At 26.5% G+C, this 21,472-nt stretch overlaps 2 protein-coding genes across 4 annotated transcripts in view; one reads left to right on the plus strand and one right to left on the minus strand.

Annotated features, from left to right (window-relative positions):
• Positions 1-2,703, plus strand: part of LOC117172088 (Kv channel-interacting protein 2) — a 108,491-nt gene extending 105,788 nt beyond the window's left edge. For both annotated transcript variants that reach the window (XM_033359849.1, XM_033359850.1), the window contains exon 6: positions 2,466-2,703. In XM_033359849.1, coding sequence (XP_033215740.1) covers positions 2,466-2,513 — 48 coding nt within the window. In that variant the 3' untranslated portion in view covers positions 2,514-2,703. The remainder of the gene's footprint in view (positions 1-2,465) is intronic.
• The window catches only part of LOC117172087 (dynein regulatory complex subunit 5-like), a 90,709-nt gene extending 69,503 nt beyond the window's left edge, over positions 1-21,206 (minus strand). For both annotated transcript variants that reach the window (XM_033359847.1, XM_033359846.1), the window contains exon 1: positions 21,083-21,206. The gene's annotated coding sequence lies outside the window, so the exon portion shown is untranslated. The remainder of the gene's footprint in view (positions 1-21,082) is intronic.
• Positions 21,207-21,472: the final 266 nt, after the last annotated feature.

Genomic DNA, 21,472 nt, shown 5'->3' on the forward strand with positions numbered 1-21,472 from the left:
AGGGAGCTCTTCTTAATATTTTGACACCAAAATCATGTCGATACACCTTACCGACTGCGAGTAAAGCCACCCACGCTTTAACTTGACAGACTGTATGGTTACCTGAATGTTGTAGCCACGCTAACTTTTGAAGGATTTGTCTAATCCAGTTCGCATTTGATACACTTCTGAAGTTACCCAAAATGAAGGCTAAGTTCGTTAATCAGATATTTCGAACCAAAATTAAAAAATTGGAAGCATTTTCAAAATTTCAAAATTTTTTTTGTTGAAATTTTAAAAATTTTCGCCGAAATTTCTTATGGATGGGTGAAAGACTTATAAATTATCTAAATAAATTTTTTTATTTTGATAAAAATTAGAAAAGTTATATACTTTTCAAAATTTTGAAAATTTTCAAAAAATAGAAAAATTTATTTTTTTTCATAGATCCGAAAATTTCATTCAAAATGTTCACTAGATATTAAATATATTTCAAAACTATTCTAGTCGATTTTTTCGATTATCCCAAAATTAAAAAAATTATAGCATTTTCAAAAATTTTTTTCTTAATATTATAAAAATGTTTGTCAAAGTTTCTTATAAATGGGTAAAATACTTGCAAATTATCCAAATAAAATTTGTTATTTTAACGAAAATTAGAAAAGTTATATATATACTTTTCAAAATTTTGAAAATTTTCAAAAAATAGAAAAAAATTTTTTTTTTCATATATCCAAAAATTTCATTCAAAATGTTCACTAGATATTAAATATATTTCAAAACTGTTCTAGCTGAATTTTTTCATCAGCCCAAAATTAAGAAATTTAGAGCCTGTATAACCTAACTGTTAAGCGCGAAGTCCGATTATCGCAATGAGAATGTAATCGTCAAGCCCGTCGGTACTTTGAGAACCTTCTCTAATGACAAATTTAAAAAAACAGTGTTCAGCTTGACTTAAAAAAAGGGAAAATGATTAAACAACCACAGCAAGGACCCTATTAGGATCAGGAAAAATAAAATGTGAAATTTTGCAATATCAGAATAAGCAGTACCAGACCAAGGTGCACACAAAAAAATGTAATAGACATTTGATATAATAGTTTTTAACATAGAATGTAGAAAATTTCACATTGTGGTATGTGCACAAATATGGAAGGTAACGCAAAGACCAAGCGCGAGATAAATATATTATCGAGCGCGAAGCACGAGAACCAACAGTCGCGCGCCATAGGCGCGCTCAAAACTAACGAGCGAAGGGAGCCGCGCGCGCAGCGCGCATTGAGGATGTGCCCTCCAAGCGGGCGGATTTTTTATGACTGCAAATATAAAAACGTTTAGCCTTAGAGTTCGAACTTTTTAATTTAATTGCTCGCGAGGAACGTTTGCGAACCAAGAAGAAGCCGGGAAATGACGGGAATTTTTTTCTTTGATTAAAGTGGCCACCCTGATATAAGTACGTGCAAACTTCAAAATCAGTACTGCTACAAAGTTGGATTTTCGAGGACAAACCTTTACACGTTCATTATAACATTATAAAACTAAAATGACAAAAATAAAAGAAATATTTCTAAAGGTGAAACTCTGACAGAATTTATTCTCACGGCCCTGGTTGTTTATGTTTTGGTGAGTCCCGAGATAGTACGAGAGTGATAAAGGGTACCCCCGAAACGGCTTCTATAGCGGGACTGCAGTCTTTTTATCACCCACGAGAATGAATTTCAGTCATCTCATCAGTGGCGTATCTACGACAGTATCCGCCCGGAACCAAAAATAATTTGCCACCCATAATTCTCAAATCTGCATTTATTTCAAGGATAGTTTTGCAGCCCCCAAACGTTTGCGCCCAAGGCAACGGCCCCTTCACCCCCCCCCCCCCCCCCCCCCCCCCCAGCTACGCCACTGCTTTTCATATTAGGGTTTCGTAGCCCCGGGCAAAAACCGGTTGTCCGCCCGTCCGTCCGTCACTAGTACTTTTTTCCAAAAAGGGGAAGTGAAGAGAACTCCTAATTCACAACAAGTATGGGAAGGCGAAGTGAGGAGAAATAAAGGAAGGTAAGTACGGGAAATGAGGGAAGTGAAATTGAAATAGGGAAAGTAAGGGGAAATAAAGGATGGGTTAGTAAGTGACGTGAGGAGAAATGAGGAAATCGGAAGTAGGGGAAGTGTTTGGAAATGATCGGAGGTTTCTTAGGGGAAGTAGCGGAAATGATGAGTAGAGGAAGTGAAGAGAAATCTGATGTGGAATGAGGAGAGGAAGAAATAGATGATGGGAAGAGAGAAGGAATAGATGATGATGAAGTTTTCTTAGGGAGGATAGGCGAAGGTAAAAATGTGGGGGGCAGTAGCATGGTGGAGAGGTGAGGTAGAGGGAGTAGGAGAGGGAAAGTATGAAAGGTGGAGATTTCAACGTCTTATTCACATTTAATGAGCTACGAAACCCTTTTTTGACTAATTTTTTCAATTTAAATCCTGTTTGTTTGTTCAAGGACGAGGTGGTCACCCGGTCGCTGGCCATGTTCGACAGTGAGCTTTGATCTCCGGCTAAAGTAGCATCCTCCACCCAAGAGGTAGTACCTTCGACAATTTCTACAACCAGCGGACATGACTCATCGACATGGTCTAACTCATCCTCGACCTCGCCATCGCCGCCCTGTTACACCTTGCTGCCACGTCTAGCGACAGCGGCCTCATCACCAGGTTTTCCCAAGAACCAAGACCAAAAAATGTACTTCTTCCTCACAGCTAACCACTGGAATCGCCCAGAAAAGGATGATCTTTTTTCTTGAGTACCGAATCTTCAGTACCCTCAACGTCAGTCGCCGGGCTTTAAAATCCCTGTTTAAATCCGGTTATCATTATCCAAATTTTTTTTACGGATATCGAAACATTACTTTTAAGTAGCGAAGATTTTGCCATCTACAGAAAAATTTAGAAAGGATCTGAATTTTCAAAAATAACCAGAGGGCATATTGGTGATATTACAGGGTAGCCGTTTTCATCGAGGAAAAAAATCCCTGAGGTTTTTTCGCTTCGGAAAAATTTGGTCATTATCATTTTAATTAAAAGTGATTGAAGCTAAAAGTGCAACTCTTTTGAAGTTTGAACTGTTAAAACTGCAGCTTACACATTTTTTCTTTCAAACGCTCAATAATTTATACATATAAAAGGGAACATTTTAGCACTTTTCAATTTAAAAATTAAAAATTAAATTCTGTTAAACTGCAAAAATTTTTATTTTAAACATTTATCAATAATTGAACAGTTCAAAGGCTTCTGGGTGAAAAGTATATATCCCCGCTGACATTTTCAATTAATTAAATTGAAATATCAATCAATTTATTTGCCAACTTTCCAAAATTATACCATTTTTAACGATTTGAATTTAGAAACATTAAAAATTGAACGATTTAAAATTTTTTGAAACAAATATTTTTTTTTTAACGAAATATTCTTTATATTATATGTAATTAAATTATTCCTATTTTAAGTCGTTTTAAATTAATAATTCTTCATTTGTGATTTATACATCAAAATTGGTTTTGAAATGATTCTAAATACTCTTTTAAGATTTATTATGCAAAACAAAAATTTATCAAACATTTTTCCAGGAATCCTAAAATAATGTTTACTATTTTCAAACCTTTAAAAAAATTTTTAATACTTCAAGATTTTATTTCGAAAGTTTCAAAAATATATGTATATTTTGCTCTAAATTTTTTGAAACGTTTCATAACTTTTAAATATCTATCTAAATGATTTCAGTTTTCCTAAACATTTGCTTTAATCCTGCAAAAATAAAAAATGGCTTGAAAATCCTCGAACCTCTTTGATAAAAACTATTGAAAAGATTTCAATTCTGTTTGAATATTCTTGTTAAATTAATTTTTTGAAATCAAAAATCGTTTGAAATTTTTCTAGGATTTTGAAGACATTTTTTTAACACTCTTGAAATATTTTTAAATTCTTGCAAAATATCGTTTTTCAAAATTTTTGAAAATATGCATTTTTAGAAATTTTTTGGAATCTTAAAATTAAAATTTTCTTTTGGATCTTTTAAAAACTTATAAACTTTCTAAACATGCTTTTAACCTATTCGAATTTTTTATAAAAATTTTTCATGATAAGAAAAATAGCCTTAAAATTTTCAAGATTCTTCTTGGAAATTTTGGAAATCTTTTGAAATACTTTCTCGAAATTAATTTTTCAAAACAAAAAATCATTTCTCCTAGGAATTTTTAAGATTTTTTTTCTTTAATCTAAATTTTTTGTTCGCAAGCTTTAAAAATTTACATTCTGTTTTTACAAATTTTTAATTTTCTCAAATTTTAAATTATTTTTCAGTTTTCTCAACACTTATGAGATTTTTTCAAATCATTAATTGTTTAATTCATATTTATAAATCAAAATTCAATACTTTTACTTACAATTGAAATGTTTTTTTAATGAAACAATTAAAATAGTAATAATACAGTTTTAAATTGTTTTATCTTCAATGTTTGAATTATAGCTGATTGAAAGTTAACAGTCAAATATTGCGAATTATTTTTTTTTAATTTTTTTTATTAAAATATTTCATATTGAATGGGTTAAAAAGTGGAATATTTTAGACTTGAAAAATGTTTTAATTGGATTTTCAATGAAGAAAAAACATTTAATTGTGAGTTTATTAATTTGAAGATATTTTTGAATTGAAAATAGTTGATGAACTTTCAATTTGACTTGCACATGTATTTGAAAAGTTCAATTTTTAACGTCAATATCTATAAATCGTTTAATTTTGAACAAATTCAGAATCATCTTGTAAAATAAATTAATCTTGAATTTTTAATACTCAAACTGCAGCTTGATTTGAAAAACCATGAAATTATTATAAAATTACAGTTCATCGACTTAAAATATTTCTTATTAAAAAATATTCATTCCTAAAGATTTTAATTCTTGATTGTTTTAAGTCTTGAAAACTGCATTTTAGAGTTCTATAAATCGAAAATGTACGTTTAAAAATGAATATATAAAACGAAAAAATGTTCAAATCAGAGATTTTATAATTGAAAAATGTATAAATTGAACTCAACATTTTTAAAGATTTGTAAAATTCCCCATAAAAAAATAAATTAACTCTCATTTCCCGGGTTTTCCGGTCCAGCGGCCACCCTCTATTATCCCGCACCTAGAAAATTCGTTTTCAAAAGGGATATTTGATTAAACCACCAATCGTTGATCCTGAAATTTTTAAAAACTCAAATTTGTACAGACTTTCATATTCAAACACGTTGTTGGATTTCAGAGATAGTACACGTTTTCGAAAACTCTATTTCTACTCGCTTCTGGAAAACTGTATCTTTTTCAAAGGAGGTTTAAGCAAAAATCAGTGAAATTATTTTCCACTCGCTTGCCTTATCGAGAATCTTCAACCTATCGGCATTCGGGACTTTGGCAAGGCAATTAGAACAACTCGGAGTTGAATCGCAACTCAGAGATATAAGAGCTGTCGGTGAGAACACATTAAAAGTTTGTCGTACATTTGCATTTGTATAGCGTTTCCACATGAATATGCAGATGGAACTCGATTACAAACCTTTTCACCGATATTGGTTTGAGATCAAACTTCTCCACCCCTTTTGTCTTCGACATCAAATAGTCGTTTAAATTTGAGAGACTCACAAACTTTTTATCTAAGAAAGGGGCGGATAAAAACTCGGCCCCAGCTACCTGCATAATTTTCCCCCACCACGCGGGAGTCCCTTGTACCTAATGAGGACTCAAATGTGGAATATAACATTTTTTAAATTTTTAAGTTGGTAAATGACAAATATTCGGATTCTGCGAATTATAACGATTCCAACTATATATTTTATATGATTTAAAAATTTGAAAATTGAAGAATAAATGTTCAAGTTTACGTAAAAGTTTATGTACAATTTTTTTAGTTCATTCCAGTTTTTCAAATTGACAAATCAAAATCAGAATTCAAAACTAAAGATATGAATAAGGGATCATCTATAAATTACGTTACCACTTTGGGTGATAGTAAATTAATCTTTTTGTTTAAAAATGTATCGGGTTTAGTTAAAACTTTAAATTTTGGGTTCAGAATTCTGGAATTTTATTAAAAATTTGTCTTTTTTGGTAGTAAATTAATCTGTTTGTCTAAAAATACATATTTTTTAGTTGGTAATTCCACTTTTAGGTTGAGAATTCTTGAATATTATTAAAAATTCGTTTTCTCTTTTAGTAAATTCATTTTATTGTTTAACATTCATATTTTTAGTTGAAAATTTAACTTTTAGGTTAAGAATTCTTAAATTTTGTTAAAAATGCATCTTTTTAGTAGTAAATTAATCGGTTTGTCTAAAATTTCATATTTTTTTTAGTTGGAAATTCCACTTTTTGGTTGAAAATTCGTCTTTTTTGGTAGTAAATTAATCCTTTTATTCAAAAATTCCTCTTTTTTAGTTGAAAATTCACTTTTTTGTTGACAATTTTCTAATTTTGTTGAAAATTCGACTTTTTGGTAAAAGAATAAACAACTAGGTTTCAAAGTTGAACTACTTTCTTAAAAATTAATCAAATTTCTGTTTATTAAAAAATATTTTTTTTTTAGTTGGTAATTCCACTTTTTGGTCGAAACTTCTTGAACTTTATTAAAAATTCGTTTTTTTTAGTAAATTCATCTTTTTGTTTAAGGTTCATATTTTTTAGTTGAAAATTCAACTTTATGGTTGAAAATTCTGAAATTTTTTAAAAAATCCGTCTATTTGGTAGTAAATTAATCTGTTTGTCTAAAAATTCATAATTTTTTAGTTGGAAATTCTACTTTTTTGTTGAAAATTCTTGAATTTTGTACAAAAATTCGTTTTTTTCTGTAAAAAGTTTATCTTTTTGTTTTATAATTTATCATTTTGGTGAAATATTAAGCAACTAGGTTTTAAAGCTGAACTACTTTCATAAAATTACCAAAAAATGTTTTTTTTTCTTTCCTAAAACTTCAACTTTTTAGTTGAGTAGTAAATTAATATTTTTATTCAAAAATTCATCTTTTTTAGTTGAAAATTCAACTTTTTGGTCGAGAATTCTTGAATTTTATTGGAAAATTTTTGTTTTCGGTATAAAATAAATCTTTTTATTGAAAAATGTGCCTTTTGGTAAAAATTTAAGCAAGTATGTTTTAAAGTTCAACTACTTTCTTACAAATTAAAAAAAAAGATTTTCTTTCTATTTCGTAAAAATTCCAATTTTGGTTTGAGAATTCTTGAATTTTATTAAAAATTCGTTGTTTTTTTTTTGTAGTAAATTAATCTTTTTGTCCAAAAATTCATCTTTTTTAGCTTAAAATTCAACTTTTTTATTAAGAATTCTAGAATTTCGCTAAAAGTTGAAAATTCCACTTTTGGTTTGAGAGTTCTTGTATTTTGTTGTAAATTCGTTTTTTTTAATTAACTTTTTGATCAAAATTGCATATGTTTCATTTAATAATAATTAAACTATTTTGTATACAAAATTTGTCATTTTGTGTTTAATGTTCAATAATTTAGTCTAAAGAAAACATTAACTGTTCAGTAGAAAATTCGTTTTTCTGTAATTTACAATTAATTTTTTTTTAATTAAAATTCAACTATTCTATTTTTAGTAAGGTAGTTTATGGATGATCCCTAATAGGAACATGGCAGGTAGCTGGGGCGAAATTGAACATTGCCGTAAAAAAAAACCTTGTAAAGCTAACATAAAATCGACACAAAATTCGTTTGAATTATACTTTTCGTTCAGGCCAAACTCGATTTTCCAGTAGAAATTAATTCTTTTTTCAACTTTCTAAAACCTTGGCTAGAAAATTTCTTTTTCTTTGGGAGCAAATGATCCCCTTATTTTTGACAGATTGGAAAAATATATATTCAGAGTCGCTATGGATGATTTTATGTTGAAAATTCGACTTTTTATACATTTATCACCAAAAAATTTTTTTAATTATGAAACTTTCAGGAAATATTACTTTCTTTACGGAAAGAATTCGTGTAAACGGAAAGTCTGTGGCAACTTAGTTATTATATTTAATTAAAAACGTTTCTTATGATTCCTGGAAAATTATCAAATGATTATTTATTTTTAAATTGAATTTTAACAGAAAATTGAAAAGGATTTCAAAACAATTCAAATGGTTTTCTTAATTTCAAAAAAGAATGTAGAAGATTTTTGAGCAAAATTTTGCAAAATTGCAACATTTTGTGCAAGAAATTTTATTTCGACATGACTGAGAAGGTCAAAAATCTTTTTGATTTTTCTCAAGAATCTAAGAAAAATTATAATATTATAATATTAAAATCAAACTAACTTAAACAAAATAAATAGTTACTTAAAATTTTTATTTTATACGCTTTGTAATTCTTCAATCTGGAAAAATAGTGGATAATTTTCTCATCATAAGAAAGAAATTTCAGATTCAATATTTCAGAAAATCTAAAAAAAAAGGATTCCACGAGGCACTCTACTCAATAATGGAAGGTATCGGGAAAATTTGCTCGAATAAACCATATAAATACCGAAGCTTTACTGATGCAATCCGCTTATTATTTTGGAAAGTAATTTAATAATAAAAAGTAAAATAAATTCAGACTTTTCCACGGGTGAATCGGAACTTTTCTAATCGATAATAATAAATTCGTATGCGTGAAAGGAGTACAATTTAAAAAAATTAAAATGAGTAACCAAAGGAGAGATGAAAAAGGGATGAAAAGTGGATCAATACAGCTTCAGAGTTTTAATAACTCTCGAGCCAATCAATTTCAAAGACTTTTACAGCTTCTCATTAAAAAGTCCTATTCAATACTAATCAAACGATTGCAGTGCTTGAAGCAAAAGTAGTAGTATAGCTACATGGGAGTTACGTCATTTACCGACCGAGCAAAGTCCTGCTCCAGACTGAGTTACGACAAAAAAAATCATCGGCTCGGTAAGACAGATTCCTGCCAGGGATCGATCCTTAGTCCATGTATCAGGGATCTACCTTGCAGATCGCGGACGGTAAATTCTGCATCTCCTTATAGCTATACTACTAAAAGTAAAAAAGCAATCTTCGAACAATTTCAATCAAGGCAACGAAAATCGGGAGCAGTGATGTTGCTAGTTGCAAAGAAAACAAAACAATAAAAGTAACTGGCTTAGAGGAAAAACAGTGTAAGCGAACAAGTACAACTCGTATTACGTGACCGTACACGCGTAATGCCACCTAATGCAAGACAGAATTTAAATCAAATTTAGCCAGTGTCGGATTAAGATTAGGAGTTCAGGGAATGCCGAAGCTTAATACCTACCTCATATTTTAATGAAAATTATGCCTGTGAGTCGGGGTGAATAAAAAAATTATCCCTTATAAAGAACAGGATGTCTACTCACCTGTAAAACTAGGAAAACCTGGAATTTTCAAGGAATTTCGTTAAAGTTAGGGGGTTTTTCGAGAAAGTGCGTACATCTTTTATAATTTGAATGTAAAATTAAATAGCAATGTTATTTCATTTGTAAAAATAGCTTTATTTTACTTTTAAAATTAATTTTTGAAACTGAAAATTTAGCTACTCCATTTTTGTTTAATAAACAAAATAATATTAAGATCACGTGACGAGTGGTTCACGTGACCAGATTCCTACCTCACCGAAACTTTTTTTATTTCCTAACTTATTAAAATTAAATAGCAATGTTATTTCATTTGTAAAAGTAGCTTTATTTTACTTTTAAAATTAATTTTTGAAACTGAAAATTTAACTACTCCATTTTTGTTTAATAAAAAAAATAATATTAAGATCACGTGACGAGTGGTTCACGTGACCAGATTCCTACCTCACCGAAACTTTTTTTATTTCCTAACTTATTAAAATTAAATAGCAATGTTATTTCATTTGTAAAAGTAGCTTTATTTTACTTTTAAAATTAATTTTTGAAACTGAAAATTTATCTACTCCATTTTTGTTTAATAAACAAAATAATATTAAGATCACGTGAGGAGTGGTTCACGTGACCAGATTCCTACCTCACCGAAACTTTTTTTATTTGCTAACTTATTTTCACATGAAGTTCTACATCGAGCTAAGAATTTAGTATACAAAATAAGAAGAACTAAGAAAGGTAGGATCTGGTCCTAAATTTTAATAATTATAAAAAAAGCAAAAGACAATTAATTACAAAAAAAAACATTTTTCATAATTGTTCAAATTCAGGACTACACCTGTCTTTCTTATTGCTTTTTTTTATTATTTCAAATTTTCAACTCGATGTAGCACTTTTTTTCTAAATAAGTTAGAAAATAAAAAAGGGCCGGTAAGGTAGGAATCTGGTTACGTGACCCACTCATCACATCGTCTTAATATTAATATTTTTTGGTTAACTTATCATTTTGATTGCAAATTTATCTTTTTGGTTGAAAATTGAACTATTTTGTTGAAAATTCTTTTTTTTTACTGAAAATTGATTTTTTAAATTGAAAATAAAACTATTCCAGCAAAAAATTTAACTATGTTAGTTTTTTATATTTAAAATTATTTTTTTATCTGAAAATTTAACTAATTAATTGTATTTTGTTAAAAATGCACCTTTTTTATATTCAACTATTCCAGCTGAAAATTAATCGTTTTAGTTTCAAATTGATCTCTTCGGTTAAAAATCAATTTTTCAAACTAAGAATTTTACTAATCAATTTTTGGTTGAAAATTTCTTCTGTTTTTATTTAAAAATTCGTCTTTTAGGAAGAAAACTAATCCTTTTTATTGAAAATTCATCTTTCTGATTTAAAATTTAACTATTTTGAAGAAAATTGTTTTTTTTTATACTGAAGATTAATTTTTCCAACTTAAAATTTAACTATTCCAGTTGAAAATTTAACTATGATGTTAAATAATTCGTTTTCTTAAAATTCAGCTATTCTAGTTGAAGGTTTATCATTGTAGCTTAAACTGGATCTTTTTAGTTAAAAACTTAGCTATTTTTTAATTGAAAATTCATCACTTAAGTTAAAAATTTAACTGATTTGTAGAAAATTCGTTTCATTAAATTTTTAATCTGAATATTGTGCTATTCCGGTTAAAAATTGAACTATTTTGTTAAAAAATCGTTTGTTTTTGTTGAAAAGTAATTTTCCTGACTGAAAATTTAACTAATCCAGTTGAATATTGCTTCAGTTTATTTGAAAATTCATCTCTTCAGTCGAAAATCAATTTATCAAACTAAAAATTTTATTAATCAATTCTCGGTTAGCAATTTGGCTTTTTCAGTTAAAAAGTCGTCTTTTGGTAGAAAATTAAGTTTTTTATTGAAAATTAATCTTTCTGTTTGAAAATTCATCTTATTAGATTAAAATTTAACTATTCCAGTGAAAGCTTCATAATTTTAATTTAAAATTCATCACTTTGAATGCAAATTTTACTGTTTCATTGAAAATTTGTTATTTTTTAGGTTGAAAATTAATGTTTTCAACTGAAAATTGTGCTATCCAGTTATAACTTTAACAACTTTGTTAAAAATTTGTTAGTTTTTGTTAAAAAATTAATTCTTTCAGTTGAAAATTTAGCTATTCCATTTTTGCTTAAAAATTGATCTTTTTGGTTTGGAAATTCACTTACTTGATTGAGAGTATGTATTTTATTGAAAATTACTCTTTTTTTTGAAGAAAATTAATCTTTTTGGTTAAAATTAAACTATCAGCTTAAAAACTCATCTATATTCTACAAAATTCATTATTTCCACTTGAAATTTTAGTCATTTAAAGCATTTTAAATTGAATTTAATATAATATTCAGATTAATTATACTCAAAAGAATATATTTCCCTATTTTTTTATAAAATCTCCTTATTTTCCCCATTTTTACACTCTTGTCACCTGTAAAATATCTTTTCTTTAAAATATTAATATAATAAATATTCATTAAATTTTAAGTATACAAAGATACAATAAAAATTGGTTTGATTTTTATTCAAATTCATGGACTTTAAAAAAAATCAAGAAATTAATTATATTTTTAGTATTATTTATTATTTTAACTATTCGATGGTGAGACTGTATTTAAGAATATCTTTTAATATAATTTGTCAAAGCTTTCTAGATTAAACATATTATTTGAAATCCATAAAAACTTTTACCATTAAAAAACTAATTATCCTTTGATAAAGTTACTTTCACAAATGAAAAAAAAACCTTATTTATTTTTATGAAAAACTACACCTTGAAAAAACCTGGAATTTTCAGAAAATTTTTCCCCAGGATTTGAGAAGGAACCCTAAAAGAAAAATAATTAAAATCTTTAAAAAATATAATATATACATTAATGATTGTTCGAATTTTTTTCTTTTTTTTCTAAATAAGAGGTACTTTTTATCCACCTTGAAGAATTATCTGCTGAGAGCAACTAAAATAGAGAGGAGGATGTGAAGCTCAGTTTTTAACAGACTTGACGAACATGAATTACTGAATTTTATTTTAAATTCAATAAAAAGTGTATAAAGGATGATCAATTCATGATGAAAAGCCGCCAGAAATGCAAGAGAAAAGCTCTCACAGAACGCGCCAATGTATAGTTTATAAGCATTAATTAAATAGGCTTTGGTCGGATAATCGATTAGGCAAATTATTCATGACCACAAATGATACTGCGGTTGAAACGTCACTTGCCAAATGATCGTCTGACCAAAACCGAGTGCACCTACTGCGAGATTTATTCGCTGCAGTCAGTATAAATACGAATACAATCAAAATCGTACTTTAAGACGTATTTTATTTTTTATAACTATAAACTCGAGATTTTGTATTTTGGGCTAGGAAGCTGCTTAATCTGGCACTGTGCATAAGTACGAATATAAAAATTATATAATTAATTTTAGACTCCTGAAAAGATATAATCCGAGTGAAGGAATTAAAAATTATGTTTAAAATTTTGTTACAATTTTAATCTATATTTTTAATTGGTTTCTTCACTTCTAATAATGTTAGATTTTTTCTGTTTGTAATTTGTTGAATTTTTGTTTTTATATTCGTAAATTTATTTATGAAAAAGAATCTTTATCAAAAGGAAACCTCACCTATCCGAGAGAATTTAATTATATGAAATTTAAAAAAAACGTAAATTTGATCTTTCGCGTTCTGGAAAATATTATGTGCCAAATCTAATTATATCACTCCCTCAAGCGTTGCGTTAATTGAACCAAAAAATCACTGGTCTGTTATTAATTTCTTTCACGGACTTTCTTTCATCTACACTGAAAGTTTTATTTAATTTTAATTAGTTGAAATCGTGGAAAAGGCCAGATATTTTTTAGTTCATTCTGCGAGTTTAAATGGGTGCGTACATAAATAGAGGATAAATTTCACAAAACGTAATATAAATTAAAAATTAGAAGCTTGCAGAAAAATATTTCTCGTGGCTGTGAACTCAAGAGCGTCTTATGTAGATCATTTTTTTAAACCGGGATGATTTTTTAGTTACTTTATATTCTCACTAAATCTTTGAATTGAAATTAATCAGGGTGGTCGCCAAAGTTTATTTTCAAACTTTCCTGACTCTTCCATGATTTTTCCCTGAGTAATTTTTAATTATTCCTGATCATTAATAAAGAATCTTTTATAAATGAAATAAAACAATCATAAATTTAATTTTGTACATTTTTCATTTGTTATTCTTAAGGCTGCTACGACCTTTTTAAACCGAAAAAGTATAAAAATCTAATGTTTTAATGAATATAAAATAGTTTTAAAAAAATCGATAAAATTTATAAGAATTCCCGGTGAATTTGATTGAATTCAGTATACATTTATAGAATTTTAAAACAATCCAAGTAAAATTCAAAAGAATTTAAATTATCTTTTTTTTTAATTCCATTTATTGCAGTGTAATTGGCGTGAATTTAAAGGAATTTAAGGCCAATGAGATAAATTCCATGAAATTTATACAAATAATTTGTAAACTAAATGAAATTTAATATTAAAAAATAATTTATTTTAGTAATTTGAAATAAATTTTTGAAAAATTGAAAGGAATTTAAAAGAATTTTGGTACAATTTCTTATAATTCGAGGTGAGTTTAAAATATTTCAGAATGAATTGAACAACAAATTTATTCCAATTCATTGCGTAGAATTGAGTGCATTCAAAAGAATTAAAGTAAATTTAAAAATTCCAAAGAATTCGTCATAATTTTATAAGAATTCAGGGTGACTGCCAACAAGATTTAAATTAATTGCAAAAATTTTTTGAAAATCTCTTCGTGTATTGAAAAACATACGAAATTATTCACTTATTGTAAATAAACTCTTTAGAATCCATTAAAATATTATCAAATTCCGTGAGATTCTATAAATTTTAGAAAATGTATTGAAATAACCTAAAATATGTTAAAACCTCTTTGAAAATCCTTTATATTATCTTAATCCATTAAAAATTCCATGAAACTTTTTTTAATTCCTTAAAAGTGTCAATATCCTTTAAAATCTTTTGAAAACCCTTGAAATTTTAGAAAACTCTTAAAAAGTCTTTGAAATATATTCAAATATTTGAAAATCTCTCAAATCTTTTGGGATCACTTTAAATGATTAAAATCTATTAAAAATACCTTAAGATATTTCAAGTCGTATACAATTTTTTGAAATTGTATTAAATTTTGTAAAGCACTTGAAATTGGAATTTTTAAAATGTTCTTAAATATTTACTAATTCTTTGAAATCCCTTTGAATTATTGAATTCGATTTAAAATTCCTTGGAATATATAAAAATTCCAAAAATATTTCAAATACTTTTAGATACCATTAAATTACTGAAATCTCTTGAAAATGTCTTATTTTAAATACCCTAAAATATTGCAAGCTCCTTGGAATCCTTTAAATTACTCTCAAATCCTATCAAATTTCTTGAAATCCCTTTGAAATTTTTAAATGCCTTTAAATCTTTACAATTTTTGGAAATCGCCTTAAAAATTATGGAAATCTTTTGAAATACCCTAAAATATTCCAAATTAAAAATTTTAAAGCTCTTAAAAATTACTTCGAATTTTTGGAAATCTTAAAATCTAAATTTCTTTAAGTGCCCTTAAATCTTTCAAATCCTTTGAAGTGCCTTTAAATTATTGAAATCAATTGAAAATTCCTTAAAATCTTTTAAAGTACTTAAACGTTTTTCGAATCCTGTACAATTTTTTGAAATGCTTTGAAATTTTTTTAAACTCTGGAATTTAAAATTTTTGGAAATGCCTTCAATTCTGCAAGTTTTTTAAAAATCCCTTTTAATTATTAAAATCGAAAGAAATTTCCTTGGAATATTTCTAAATACGTCAAAATATTTCAAATCATTTCAAATCCCATAAAATTACAGAAATAAATCAAAAATTTCTTTAAATCTTTTAAAGTAACCAAATATATTTCAAATATTTCGAAATCCCATTAAATTGCTGAAATTTGTGAAGAATGCTTTGGAATTTTTTAAATAAAAATTCCTTTGAATCTTTTAAATTTCCCTAACATTTTTCGAATCCTTTGAAATCTTTTTAAAATTCATTGAATCTTTTTAAAGCTCCTAAAAATTACTTGGAATTTTTAAAAATGCCCTAAAATCTGTAAAAAAATTTCTAGTCGCTTCAAATTCAAATTTGGAATTCTTCAAATTCAAAACTCCTTGAAATATTTTTAAATACCCTAAAATATTTCAAACTCTGAAATCTTTTAAAATGCCCTAAAATATTTTAAATTCTTTTAAATCTTTTTAAATCCCTACAAATTAATTAAATTTATTGACCATTCCTTGGAATTTTTAAAAATATCCTCAAATATTTCAAAATAATTCAACAGAATTCAGAAATAGATTAATTTATTGAAACAAAAATTACTATAATGATTTTTCGTTTAGAAAAGTTACTAAAGTGACTTTATCTTAAAACAGTGACTAAAAAGTGATTTGAAAAGAAAGAAACTAAAAGTGAGTGTGTGGCAGCCCTATTTATTTTTAACAGTTACTTAAAGTGCTTCTTACAGAAATTCTTTAATTTTTGCTATTTTTTCAAAATCTCTGGCTTTCCCTGTTTAAAAAAATGTCCTGACTTTTCCCTGATTTTCAGATTTTCTCTAATTTCCCGATTTTGCCTGACCTGCGGCCACCCTGATTTATATTCTCTATAATTAATTAAATTGAAATTAATTTAATAATTAAAATTGGCTTTAAATTCTGAATAATTGAAAACCCGTTAATTATTTTCCATGTTCGACAAAATGTGTGAACATAGGTTCCAACTCCGGAGGTTGCGGTGATTAATGGGCAGTAACCGTTGCACATTCACGGAAATGATTCCGTTATTGAGCTATAAATGTGTGCAATTTGTCGGAGAGGGCACTATTAGTTGGCTCTATCCCTTTGAATTTGCTTCAAAATTAACAAACAAGCAAAAAAAAATTTTTAGGGCGAATGCCAAAATATCTGATTTTGAAAATGCGTATCATATTTAATTAGTGAATAAATAGGGAATCGAAATTGTAGAAATCTAGCTATCAATTCATAATCAGTATTTAAAATCGTGTGATAGACTTGACTTTTATTCAAGAATAGTCGATATCATTTAACATATGTATTTAGAATCCATTAAGTATTTACTATTTAAGTCTAAATTTAAGAATAACTAACCATAAAGTATCGATAAGGGTCTATTGATTATTAGTAAACTATAAAATGTTATTTAATTTCCTGAATTGTTATCTGGAACTGTAAGGTGTCAATTTGAAAAATTTTCACCCTTCGGTAAGCCGATTTTGGCATTACCTCGTAATTCGTCCAATCTTCAATTTATTACGGACTTTTGTTGTAGTAATCAGCTTAGCAGGGGGAATTTGTTAAACTAATTTTTCAGTTGAATATCTGAATTTTCTGCTTTCTTTCTTTAAAAATCTATTTTCTTCAAAAATCCATTTTGAAATTTTTGCCACTTTTTTTTGAGCTTCTACTATGATAAAGAAGCGATCTTGTAAGTTTTATGATTGCTAATTAACTTTTGTAGCCAGAAAAATTCTTTTTTCTTACAATCGAATTTACTACTTTTTCTTGGAAATAATGACAGATACGAAAAATGTTAAGACATAATTTACGAGAAAACTTCAAAATTATATCCTTAGGGAGAAAAAAATGTTCTGGGCCTCGAAAATGGTTTATCCCACATGATGCTAATAAAATTCCTTTCTTTTATATTTAGAAACTTTACAAAAATATTTATAAGAATAAAAAAGGTGGGGGTTTCGAGAAAATATATTCTGTTCATATTTTCAAAATTTGAAGAACATTTTTTTAAATTGATCCAAAATCCCGAATTTGGAAGAAAATATTTAAATTTCTAACCAAGGAGGTAAATTTTAAAGTAAAATTATATAAACTGCAACCAAAGAGTTCAATTTTCAAGGAAATATGAATTGCCAAGTAACAAGATTAATTTTTGTCAATAAATATCAATTTTGAACGAAATTTGTGAATTTTTTTATTGATGAAAAATGTATCGCTCTTAATTTATTTTTTTTTTATTTCAACTGCTTCATTGAAAATTCATATTTTTTGGTTGAAAATTACTTTATTTTGTGAAACATTTATCTTCTTTATAAAAAATCTAACACTATTGTTGAAAATTTCTTTTATTTTTTATTGGAAAATAATTTTATTATTGAAAATTTAACTATTTTGACGCATAGATTCGGATTTAATTAGTTGGCATCTTCCTAGCGCCTCTTGGGGAAAAGCGTTGAAATAAAAGTTTTACAAATGTTATTATTTCTAATTAAAAACGTTATAAATTTTAAACATTTAAATGAAATTTAAAAAATTAGACAATCTTATTCGAAACGTTATAATTTCTAATTTAAAGTTTAAAAATGAGACCATTTTATTTTAAATATAAGAATCACGAATTTCAATGATTTAAGATTGTAAGAAAAATTCGGAAATTGGACAAGTTTAAAACATTAAAAATGAAATATTTTTCAAATACAATTCATAAAATTTGATTATTATAATTCATAGGAATTAAAACTGTATTATTTCTAATTAAAAGCGTTCCAAATTGAAAAATTTCAGATTGTAATTTTTTTTAAATGCACAATTTTATTAAAAAGTAGTTGAAATTATATAATTTAATTCTAATTCAAAGCTTTAAAAATTGAACAATCTTATCTTGAATTAAAGAATCTCGATTCTAAATAATTTAATATTAAAATTTCGAAAATAGAATAAGTTAAAAACGTTAATATTTTCAGATTAGAATATTCAAAATTTGCAACTATTTTCTTCTGAAGATTATCCTTTAAGTTAGAAACTTTATTATATGGTTGAAAATTTCATAGTTTTCTCTAAAAGACATCAATTTTGTTTATAAATTGTTTACAATTCTTATTTTGCTTTTAAAAAGTGATCTAGAATCTTCTTTGGATTAAACTTTAATCTTTCTTGAATAAAAATGAAACTTTTCGGTTGAAAATTCAACTCTTTTTTTGAAAGTTTGTCTTTCTGATTTTAAAATTCACCTGCTTTAGCAGAAATTACATCTTTCATGGATAAAAATGCAACTGTTTGGTTGAAAATTTAACAAGTTCGTTAAAAAGTCATATTTTTTGGTTTAAAATTCTACTTTTTAAATATAATATTTGGGTATTGAAAAAATAACTGAAATATTTTCTGGAAGAAAATTCAACTATCTTTTTAAAATTCATTTTTCTTTTTATTTAATTAAAAATCCATCTGTTTGAAGAAAAATGTCATCTTTTTTGGATAAAAGTGCAACTTCTTGGTTGGAAATTAATTTTTTTTTTGTTAAAAAGACATACTTTTTGGTCGAAAAGTCCACTATTTTCATTAAAATTGCACTATTTCGTCGAAAATTTACTTTTTGCTGAAAATTTATATTTTGTTGTGTTAAAAAATGAGCTAAAATATTTTCTGGATGAAAGTTCTAGTTATAAAAAAATTGGAATTTTTTTACAAATTCATCTCTTTCAGTACAAAATTTAATATTTTTTGGAAAGAAATGCAACTATTTGATAGAGAATACAACTATTTTGTTATAAAGTCATCCTCTTTGGGATAAATATTCGTTTCTTTGGATTGAAAATTAAATTTTTTTCGTAGAGAATTATTTCTTGTTTAAAAATTCATATTTTAATCCTGAAAACTGGACTGAAATCTTTTTCAATCGAAAATTCAACTGTTTTTTGAAAATTTATCTTGTTGATTTAAAACTTTATCTATTATAAAAGAAATTCTATTTTTTTTTAATGAAACTGCAACTTTTTGGTTAAAAATCATTATTCTTTGATTAAGTATTTAAATAATTTGTTTGAATCACTTTGTTAATAAATCACTTTTTTGTTAAAGATTTATGTTTTAAGATGAAAATTATCTCTTTCGTTGAAAGTTTAATTATTTTGTGGAAAATTAATCTTTTATAATTAAAAATTCAACTGCTTAGGTAAAAGCTAATTACATTGTTAACGATTTATTTTCTTGATTGAAAGCTAATGTCTGGTTGGAAATTTAACTGTTTAGTCGAAAATACTTTTTTTGTTTTAAAATTAATTTTTAACAGAAAATGTCACTTTTCCATTTTTTTGTAAATTAATATTTTTCAGTTGAAAATTCTCCTTTTTTGGCTAAAATAATTATTTATTTTGTAATTTCATTTTTGTTGGGTAAAAATGCATCAGTTTCGTGGAAAATTAATTTTTTGCTGAAAAGGCATATTTTTTGTTTAAAAATTCAATTTTTGTAAAGAAAATTTGTCTTTTGGCTTGAAGGTTCAAAAATTTAAATTAAACTTTTATTTATTTGTTGACTGAAAAATCTTTATTTGTTAGAATTTCTCTTTTTGGTTTTAAAATGCTTATTTTAACTATGGCACTTTTTCGTTGGGAATTTGTCTTTTTAGGTTGAATATTCAACTATTATGTTAAAAATTCAATTATTTTGTTAAAAATTCCTGTATTTTGTTAAAAAGCCATCTTTTATAATAGAAAAGAGATTTTTGGTTTGAAATACTGTTTTATTCCGTTTATAAAATATGCTATATTGAAAATATAACAAAATTAGAATGCTGGAATTTGAATATTAAAAAATTTAAATGAAAAATTAGTCAAGGAAAAATCAGAGAATTTTGATGTTCTCGATTTCGCATTTCTTCGCAAGCGGCGCTACGAGCGATGATAATTTAACTATGCCAATTTTAATCTAAATGTATCTTTTTTAATTTAAAATTCATGTATTTTGTTCAAAATTGGTATTTTTTGCAGAAAATTAATCTTGATGCGTTTCTTTTTTTGCTTAAGAATTAATTTCTATAACTAAAAATCTAACTATTGCCGTTTTGATTGTAAACGAATATTTTCTAGTTGAAAATTCAAATGTTTTATTAAAATTTAATGTATTTCACTCAAAATTTTTCTTTTGGCAAAAAATTAATCATCTTCATTGAGAATTTAATTACTTGGTTGAAAGTCCAACTACTTTGTTCGAAATTAATTTTGTTGTTAAAGTTTATATCATTTTATTCAAAATGTATCTCCTTCGTTAAAAATATAACTATGTTCTTGAAAATTCATCTGTTTTTATGTGACTTTTCACAAACTAATTCTTTCAATTTTGAAAACATAAAAAAATATTTTTTTCTGGAAAACCCCACCTTTTTTATTCTTCTAAGAATCCAAAAGAAAATAATAAATATCACAATTAGTTCAAAAGATATAGAGGTTTAAAGAGGTTTAAAGAGACCTCTTTTTAAAGAGCTTTAACTTTTTATACATTTTTTTTTGTAAATCGTAAAAAAAACGTATTGCCTAAATTCTTCTAAAAAACAACATATTTTGTCGCCGAGAGATTCTGCGATTTCAAGTGTAGAATCTTGCCTGATTTGAAATTGTTTTCGGTCTTAAAGTAAAGAGATGTTTTCAAATCGGAATATTCTACTTTGAAATTGAAATATCAGTTTCAATTTTCCGATTATGATTCAAAATTTAAAGATAATTTGGAACACCTGTTTAACTATTAGGTATGAGTCATAAACGGTGATAAATTCAAGTGCATTTGACACTCATTTTTAAGCGCATAAAGGGAAATACGTACCGGAAACTGGAAAATGTGGTAGTTTGATTTATTGGATTTCGTGTGCTTATAATATGTAGCGTGTATGCACTTTGCACTGAATCAGTAAATATGAAATAATAATTTTGAGGTCACTAGGCTGTAATAAGGCCGACTAGAAACCCGTTGCTTAGTTGCATTATCATTCCATGGCAACGTCCATTATATCTATTAAACAATGGTAACATTCAAATCTAATGATTCAGTTAATTTTTTATTTTTAGTTAAGCAGTATATCAGAGATCCCAGTAGTTCAGTAGTTTAATGTTAGGCAAAAATTGGGGGGTTTTCCGAAATAAAACTTGATTAAAAGATTTGATTTATTATTAAAAACTTTTTATATCATATGGCTATTTCGAGAATTTTGAACCA

This window comes from Belonocnema kinseyi, chromosome 4, assembly GCF_010883055.1.
Source record: "Belonocnema kinseyi isolate 2016_QV_RU_SX_M_011 chromosome 4, B_treatae_v1, whole genome shotgun sequence".
NCBI classification, from domain to species: Eukaryota; Metazoa; Arthropoda; class Insecta; order Hymenoptera; family Cynipidae; genus Belonocnema; species Belonocnema kinseyi.